Source organism: Orycteropus afer, unplaced genomic scaffold (assembly GCF_000298275.1).
Source record: "Orycteropus afer afer isolate SDZICR_OR568_19922 unplaced genomic scaffold, OryAfe1.0 scaffold00197, whole genome shotgun sequence".
In the NCBI taxonomy this organism is placed as follows: Eukaryota; Metazoa; Chordata; class Mammalia; order Tubulidentata; family Orycteropodidae; genus Orycteropus; species Orycteropus afer.
Window position 1 is genome coordinate 497,524 of NW_006921784.1, and position 9,006 is coordinate 506,529.

At 51.3% G+C, this 9,006-nt stretch overlaps 1 protein-coding gene across 1 annotated transcript in view; it reads left to right on the forward strand.

Moving 5' to 3' along the window:
* Positions 1-729: 729 nt before the first annotated feature.
* The window catches only part of MYO18B (myosin XVIIIB), a 368,096-nt gene continuing 359,819 nt past the window's right edge, over positions 730-9,006 (forward strand). Inside the window, exons 1-3 of the mRNA XM_007947984.1 lie at positions 730-766; positions 3,212-3,372; positions 8,313-8,993. Coding sequence (XP_007946175.1) covers positions 730-766; positions 3,212-3,372; positions 8,313-8,993 — 879 coding nt within the window. The remainder of the gene's footprint in view (positions 767-3,211; positions 3,373-8,312; positions 8,994-9,006) is intronic.

Genomic DNA, 9,006 nt, shown 5'->3' on the forward strand with positions numbered 1-9,006 from the left:
GTGGGAGGAGGATGAAACAATCTACTTCTGTAAAGATTTACAGCCTTAGAAACCCAATGGGGGTCTCTATGAGTTGGAATCGACTTGATGACAGTGGGTTTGGTTTTAGTGGAAAGCTTAAGCGCTCGGTTGCTAACTGAAAGGTTGGTGGTTCTGACCCACCAGTGACTCCACTGGAGAAAGAGCTGGCTATCTGCTCCCATAAGGATTGCAACCTTGGAAACCTACCGGGGAAGTTCTACTTGGTCACATGGGCTCATTATGAGCCAAAAATCAACTCCACTGCATCCAATGGCAGCAACACTCTTTTGGTAAGAGTGGCTGGTCACTGAGCTGTACACAGGATTATGTACTGTCCTAATTGTATGTAATACCCCACAAGAACGTTGAAGAAAAGATGTAGGGCCGAGGGGACAAGGATGCTGGGGCATTGTCCCCTCCGCACCAGCGGCCTGCCCACTGACAGTTCCACTGGGCGGGAGGAAATGACAGTGAGCTGTGGCCAGCTGTGCCTGCTCCCCCATGTGGTCTGGGTCTGTGGCGTTGGTGGGGGTGGGAGCTGCGCTGTGCACATGACCTAACCATGTCTCTCTCTTCTCTCCCCCCTGTCTCGTGTGTCAGTCCTGTGTCCAGCATCTCGTGGGCTCCATGTGTCTGTAGAGCCTCATTCCGTGCTGTCTGGCAGGGAGCACCTTCTCACCTCATCTCACGGCCTGGCACTGCCTCAGCATGGCCATCTCATCACGCCTCGCCCTGTGGGAGCAGAAGGGAAGTGACACTCGGGGCTGGGGCTGCAGCCACAGGGTCCTTGGAGGACAAGTCACAGCTGGGCGGCCCCTGCAGCAGGGAAGCTGATATTTCTAGTGCCCCCTGTGGCATGTCCAGTCCCACATGCCGTCTCCTCAGAGCCAGCTTGGTTAGCCATGCCCTTGACTGCTCCTATGGCTTCCTGGGGGCCTGCCTTGCTTTCCTTTTCCTCCGTCGGTGGTGAGGAAAAGAGAGTAGGTGGCCGTCCCATCTCGGTCCCCATGGCAGCTCTGATGAACACTCGGGTCTGTGTGGGAGGAGGTGGGGGTGGGGCAGGCAGAGCTCTTGGCCGCCATGTTTATCATCTGGGGAAGGGTCTCCATTGTCCCTGCTTTCTGTCACCATGGAGACCTGGAAAGCAGTTGTTCTCCTCAGTTACTACTCTTTCCCTTTTGTATTTCTCACAAGAGAACATGACAGTCAGCCTCTTTCTTTGAAGCCAGCTACCTCTTCAGTCCCTTTTGCCCACCCCACCCCCCAGCCTGTGTATCACTTGATGAGTTGGAGGCGGCAGACCGGGTGGGTGAAAAGCTTCTTCCTTGCTGCCTCTTGGCTGCCCCTGTACCTCCGAGACTTGTCTGAGTGTAGGATCGAGGATAGTTTTGAAAGAAGCACATGGTGACATCTACAGAGTGTGTCTTAAAACTGTTTCACTGATGGGGTGGGATTCAGTCCACATTGGGAAGCAGAGACCAGTTTGCGCCAACTCATGGTGACCCCATGCATGTCAGAGCGGAACTGCACTCCACAGGATTTTCAGTGGCTGATTTTTCAGAAGTAGGTCACCAGGCCTTTCTTCTGAGGGGCCTTTGGGTAGACTAGAACTTCCACCCTTTTGGTTAGCAGCTGAGCATGTTAACCATCTGCAACACCCAGGGACTTCTGGCAAGGAAGAAATGTGGTGTCAGTGGGAGCCCAGAACTGCATATCCCCAAGCGTCTCTGGCCCCAGGCAGAGGACTGCCTCACTCTGCCTTATTCCACAGGCTCTGCCTTACCTCCTGGTCTTTCCTATCTCCTTTGAATTCCCCTTTTATCGGCTGGGCTGCAAAGATCAAGTCTGCCAGCCACACACACACAGGACCTTGATAAGGAGGTTATTTTAAGCCAATGCGTAGCTCTTCCATATAAGGCATTGGTGTGGTCAATTTCTCAGGCAGTCATAGTGATGCTGCTTGAGGAGACACTCCATCGTCCATAGCTGGTGCCATGCCTCAGTCTCCTAGGTCGCTGTGGCAAATGATGGGGCCTGAGCCCCAGCCAAGTCCAATCAGCTCTGGCCTGGGCTGTGTTTCTGGAAATAAATTCCTGGTACTAGTGTTGTAGGTCCCAGTGTTGGGGAGCCCTCTGCTGCCCAGGTCCTGGTTTAAAGACCATTGAAGAAGCCATAGCACTAGGCCAGCTGAGTGGGCTGAGCCACAGGGTTCCATCCTTACATAAACGTGGCTGGAAGACCTTCCCGACCTTACCATGTGCCTGGGCCACAGTAACTGATCAATAAATGTCAGCTGCCATTAGTTCCATTGTATTAACTCTTGTTGTTAGTTGTCATTGAGCAGATTCTAACTCATTGTGATCCTGTGTGTGTGCAGAGTAGAACCACTCCATGGTGTACCCAAGGCTGCGACCTTTCAGAAGGAAATTACCAGACCTGTCATCTGACGGGCCTCTGAATGGGTTTGAACCACCAACCTTTCAGCTAAAAGACAAGCACTTAACCCTAGTAACTAAGAAAAAAAAAAAAAAAAAAAAAGCCAGTTGCCAATGAGTCACTTCTGATTCATGATGACCCTGGATAGTGCAAGTTGTTAAAGCACTCAGTGACTAACCAAAATGTCAATGGTTCAAATCTACCAAGTGGTACCTCAGAAGAAAGGTCTGGCAATCCACTTATGAAAAATCAGCCATTGAAAATCCTATGAAGTATGTTCTGCTCTCACACGCATATGGTTGCCATGACTACTAACTCTAGTTCTATGATGTTAACTCTTGGAGCCGTTTGCTACAAGCTAAGGAGGGCGAGTATGGCTGGTTCCCTAGATCCATCCTGTCTGGGAACCAGAAGAGCTCCTTTGGGGGCAGGTCCTCCCCGAGGTGGGGTCTGTCCCATGCCAACGAGGGAACCAGCGCCACTGATGGTCCAAATTCACGTCACAAGGAGACTTGGTCTAGGTGCAAGCGCACTGACTGGCATAGCCCGCTGCTCATGCATTCCATCCTCATGCACTGTCTCAGGCCTCCTGGAGGCCTCCCAGGCCTCACTCGCGTTGTCATGCCTCTCATGCCTGGGCTTGGTCATGTGTGTCCTTCTCAGTCCCCTCCCAGGCTCCGTCACCAACTCTTTAGGGCAACTCACCTCCATGGGTTCACTCACTGAGCTTTCTCCTTCCTTGCTTCTGCAAAACAGATTCGGGAAGAGGACAAGAGCCCGCCACCGTCCTCGCCCCCACCCCTTTTCTCTGTCATCCCAGGGGGCTTCATTAGGCAGCTGGTCCGGGAGACTGAGAAAGAGTCCAAGGAAGCAAGACGGAAGAAAGAGGCAGCACTTGCCTCTCCAGAACAAGAGGTAAGTGGCCCCACTGGAAGTGGACCAGGTGTCTTTTGATTCCTACCAGTCTCTTCCTTGAGCCTCCTCTGAGTAACTCCTGTTTTTGTAGTTATATGAGCTTTCAAACCATCCTGCCTCTGCTCTGGCTGTCCTTGCCTTGAGGAATGCCCTTTCCCTGACCTTATCTATTGAGCTCCTATGCATCCTTCAAAACCCAGCTCAAATTGCACGTTCTGGAAGAGTTCTCTCATTGCCCTTCTTCTGATTCGCACCACACCCTCTATGCTTGTCTTAACTGTCGTCTGTATAGTAATGATTTGATCACATGACTTGTTTGATGTGGAATTCCTTAGGAGCAACAATTCCAGTTCTTATTCAAATCTGTGTCTCGAGCAGCTGTCATAGTACCTAGCCTATAGTGAGTGCCCAACAAATGTTTGTTTAAAGAATGAGTGATGCTAGCTGAGATATGATGGGTGGGGATCATTTTACCCCTTATGGCTGAAAAAAAAGAAGCCTAGATACTGGCTAAGGATGAATAGTTAGTTCACTGTAACCAGAAAGACATTCATTTGTACTCACCAGTATAGCTGTATTGGTTACTGAAATATTGAAGCCTTTTCATACCAGGAGTAACTGGCTGTTCTGGTCCTCTAGTGCCATTCTAACAGAAATACCACAGTGGATGGCTTGAACAAACAGGAATTATTGGCCCTTCCCCAGGTAGTTTTGGAGGCTAGAAGTCTGAGTTCAAAGTGCCAGCTCTAGAGGCTGGGTGAAGGCCCCTCAACCTTGGGTTTCAGCTCTGCCTTCTGCTCCCAGCCCACTGGAGCTGGAAGCTTCTCTTAACTCAGGCAGCTGCTGGCTGCTGAGGCTGATAAACCCAAGGTCAACAAGTGAAAAGGCCACAGTCCCAAAATTACCAAACAACACAGCAGGCCACTAGTTCAAGTTCAGAGACAATCCCAAGATCGACAGGAGACATGGCTGGCTGTTGACTGGAGACTCGGCTACCTGCAGGGTCCAAGCATGCCAAAGAGCTCAGAGACCTTTCTCAAAGTTATCTCCTTATAGATTGCAAGCAGACCACATCCCTAAGGCACTCCAGTAGATTCCACCATGGAGTTGATTACCAGCCTCGTCATGGGGAATCACTACATCCAGCTGCCTGGCCATTCAACCAGGCCCAGCCAAATTGACACACAACCTTAACTACCCACTGGCTATGGCCTTGAGTTCCCCAAGTGCCTTCCAACTGCCATGCTTACCCAGGTCCCTCCCCTGACCCCCACAGAATGTGTCTAACCCAGTGACTGCAAGGTCCATGCTTGGCATAGGTTGGGAACTCCATGCTCCAGTTGACATCTCTTTTGCTTGTTTAGTGCCCCCTAAAAGCCCTTAACTGTTTTGAAAAGCACTGCTGGATTGAAACAATAGTTGGCTAAGACTTGTCCCTGGTGGTGACCAGTGCTTTCTCCCTCCTATTCCCCGGCTCCTTAGCCAGGGAACATGCAGAGATAGATGTCTCTACATCAGGGAGACCAACTTGAAGTGCAGTGCACCTAGGGAGTATCACTGCGTGTGTTAGGCAGGAAGGGCATCTCCTTATGTCTCTGCAGTGCCCCCTTGAGGTGGGATGAATGTTGCAGTGATTGGGCTGTGAGGTCCGCTGGCCTCAGAGCCTGCTGTTGAGTTGAGCCATATGGCCACCCTGGCTCCTCCTCCCTGGGCCCCCTCAGCTGTTGTTTGCCTGGCTAGTCCCACAGGTCCCTGCACCTGTTCCATGACAATAACTTTGCTGCTTGAGAGAAGACCTCCAGCAGCTGAGCAACAGCTGCTGCTGAAACACCCCCGCCAAGTCTTTGTGGGTGAGGATGGCAGCAATAGGCTCTGTCTCCACCCCTGCCTGCCCTTAGGCATACACAGGGGCCAAAGGTGACCTCAGTAGGGCTGTCCTTAAGTCATGATGAAGTTTTACTGTGTGGGTTTATCACTAGTGAGCACTCACTTTGCTGTAGGTAGACTCATCTGCTATCCTGTGAAGCAGCAGGGTGGATGGGATGATACCCACTTACCAGAGGTGGAAACTGAGGCCCAGAGAGCTCAAATGACTTGTTAAGGTAATGAAGCCAGGTTGAGGCACAGGCAGGGTGAGATCTGTGTGCTGCTCTCTGGGGCTGCGTGGGGAAGGGCCAGTCTGGTGAGTGAGTGAGGTGGCTGGTGTGGTGGCCACAGAGGGCCAAGGAGGAAAAGGTCCCATGAAGCTGCTGGCTCTGCTGGTGTCTCTGTGCACAGGCTAAGAAGCAGATCTGATCAGAAGATGGGGACAAACAGTCACGCTGGTCCTGGACAGAGACCCAAAAAGTGGGATGGACAGGCCTCGGGCTACAACAGGTGGCTGGACCCTGGGCCAAGATGGCCCCTGGGCTGAGAGCAGGGCAGTCTCAGGACATGTTCTTGAGACACAGCAAGCTCTGGCTGGTCTCGCCAACTTCATTCTCTTGCCTTGATCAGTAAATAAGTCTGTACCCTCTCTTCTTGTCTCAGCATAAACTGTTTCATCTGATCCTCATACAATCCTTGGAAGGAGGCTTTATAGTTCATCTGCATTTTGCAGGAAAGAAAATGAGGCTGGAGGAGGTGTCCTGATTTTGCCTAAGGCCACCCAGCTGGCGAGGGGCAGGGAGAGGCTGGATACCACTTGTTGTCATAATACTTGTTACTGGATAACTCTTTCTAGAGATCTGTATCACACGTCAGATGACTTGGCTTCTAGTTCTGGCCCACCACTCCATGAGGTCCAAATCCCACCTACTCTCTTGCTCTCAGTTTGCTTATCTGTAAAATGGATGTGCTCTGAGTTTCCTCTGGGACCCTGTGATACTAAGGGTACTGCTTTCCCACATGCTAAGAAGGATGCAGAGGGGAAAACAGGCTTGGGGGACTGTGGAAGTCTGAAGGAAGAGGATTTGTCAGAGAATGGGGTTCCTGCTTTTGCTTGGCCCATCCTCATGCTGCTGTCTCCTCCGTGGTGGGTGGTTAAAAAGAAGGCACTGACTCACTTACAAGATGGTGTAGACAGTGGTGAGATTTGCCAAGTATATCGATCCCCTTTCCAAGACTGTATCCTGCCTGGACCCAGATGGTCAGACGGAGCCACTTGCCATGGATGCTGGAGCGATGGCTCTTGGATGTGACTGCAGACTGGAATCACTGACCTTTTTGGTGGGCAACCAAGCTCTTAACCACTGTGCTACCAGGGCTCCTCAGGCAGTATGGGGATCAGTAGGGGAAGTAGGACTCATGGAGGGTGGGGGCTGCTCACTTAGGATGCTGAATGTCAGATGATGGTGCTGAATGATTTCCCACACAGGCTGTGAGCTGCTTCCAGAAGCTTTGAACGGGGTTAAAATGACTGGTGGCAAACTGCAGGGATGCCATTTCAGAGGCTGTGACAATAGGGCAGGTGAGAGACCTGGCTTTAGGAAAGGAGACACAGATGAGAAGCTTTTCAGGATGAAATCAACATGATTCTGAGGCCAGATTGAATGCATGAGGGTGAGAACCCCAGAATCCGAGGCCTAGGCATCTGGGAGATGAATGTGACCACTGTCCAAGATGGACCCACCTAGACTAGGGCAGGTGGGGAAGAGCACTAGGAAGGTGGGATTTCTTTCTACACACATGGAGACAAAGTCCTTTTGGACAGGCTGGTGTGAGGACAGAGGAGCGTGGAGAGCTGAAATCACAAGCAGTAAAAAGGCCCGAAGGAGGAGCAGGGTGTGGAGAGACCTCTTGAGTGTTATATGACCTGAATGTGTAGGTCTAGGAAGAGTGAAGGAGCCCCAGGACAGGGACAGGGCCTTCCCTGGGTCTAGAAGCTCCTGCTTGTTTTCACTGCAATATCCAAAGTGTTTTCCACATCTCATGCTATAAAAGATCTAGAGGGTCAGGTGGTATCTGCCTTTATTGATGGGAAGCTGAGGCTCAGAGTAGGTTGGTGGCATTGCCCATGGTCACCCAGCTGAGATTAGAACAGGTCCTTCTCTCATGATGAGTCTGAAGTCCCTTCCCCAGATCCCTTCTGGCCCAGCAGGAGCAATCAAGGCAGAAATAAGGACATGAACAGCAACAGCAGCAGCTACTATTACTGAGGGCCTACTCTATGCTGAAGGAGCTCTGGCGTGCAGTGGTTAAGGCATTTGGCTGCTAACCAAGGTCGGTGGTTTGAACCCACTACCTGCTCTGCAGAAGAAAGATGGGGAAGTCTGCGTCTGTAAATATTTACAGCCTTGGAAACCCAGTGGGGGTTGCTATGAATTGGAATCAACCTGATGACAGTGAGTTTTTTTTTTTTTTTAAACTCTGTGTTCGGCTGTTTCTGAATGTTATCATAAATCCTCATATCCATCCTACAAGGTAAGCCTTTATAAATCCTCATTTTATGGATGAGGAAACAGAGTCAGAGGAGGGAAGTAATTTACCTAAGGCCACACAGCCAATGATACAGGAGTTGAACTTGGATCTGTCAGGCTCCAAAGTTCACTCTCCATTTTGTCACATGGCCTGAAGGCACTGGACCAGGATCCAGGGTATTGCCTGGCATAGGTTGCCATCAATTTGAATCTGACTCATGGAGACCTGGTGGGTGTCAGAGGAGAACTGTGCCCCATACGTTTTTCAATAATTAATTTTTATTTATTTATTTATTTTAAGTAGATTTGCAGGCATTTCTCCTGAGGTAGCTCTGAATGGACTTGAACCACTAACCTTTTGGTTAGTGGGCAAGTGCTTACTTAACCATTTGCCTCACCTAGGGACATCATTGCCTGGCACAGTGCCTATCAAAATCCTGGAGGTGCTTGAGGATGTTTGTATGGATGAATGAATGAATGAATGAGTGATGACCCAGACAAGTCAGCAAGCAGTGAAGCATGACTGTGGTCTCTCTCTTCTAGATCCCAGAACTTTCCAACAAGCAACCCAACAGCAAGTCCAACAGTGGCACCAAATCAGGAAGCCAACAGATTACCCAAGGCCACCAGCCAAGCTCTCCGCAGGACTCAAACATTCCGAGCAAGGAGAGTGAGGGGACCGGCAGGACGGACCCTGTGCTGATGACCAGCATCAATGGCGAGAAGCCGAAAAGACCCCTCCCCTTCAAGAGAGGTGTGAGGAGGGGTGATGTGCTGTTGATGGTGGCCAGGCTGGACCCTGACTCAGCCAAACCGGAGCAGAGGACTCACCCCCAGAATTCCCCTACCTGCAAGACCCCACCTCCAACCATAGACCTTGGAGGGGAAAGGAGAGGGGAGACCCCAGGTACTCCTCCTGGTCCCCAGGCCAGCACTAAGGAGCCAGTGCCAAAGGCTAAGAAGGCCCTGACTGGGAGTCTTGAGGGTCAAGGTCAAGGAACTGTGCCACTGCCTAAAGGCGAGAAGGGTCCAGGCTCAGTGGGGAGAGGGGGCGGGGCCCCGCAGACCAAAGAACTTAAAGGGGGTGAGGGCCAGGGGACCAGGCCCCGAGCCCAAGGGCCAGGTGAAGGAGGGCAGTCGGGGACAGTGGAGGAGGGAGGAGACTCCCAAAACAAAATGGAAAAGGGGGATCCCTGCAAGGATGCAGGGGGTGAAGGGAAACAGGTTGGGGCTCAGA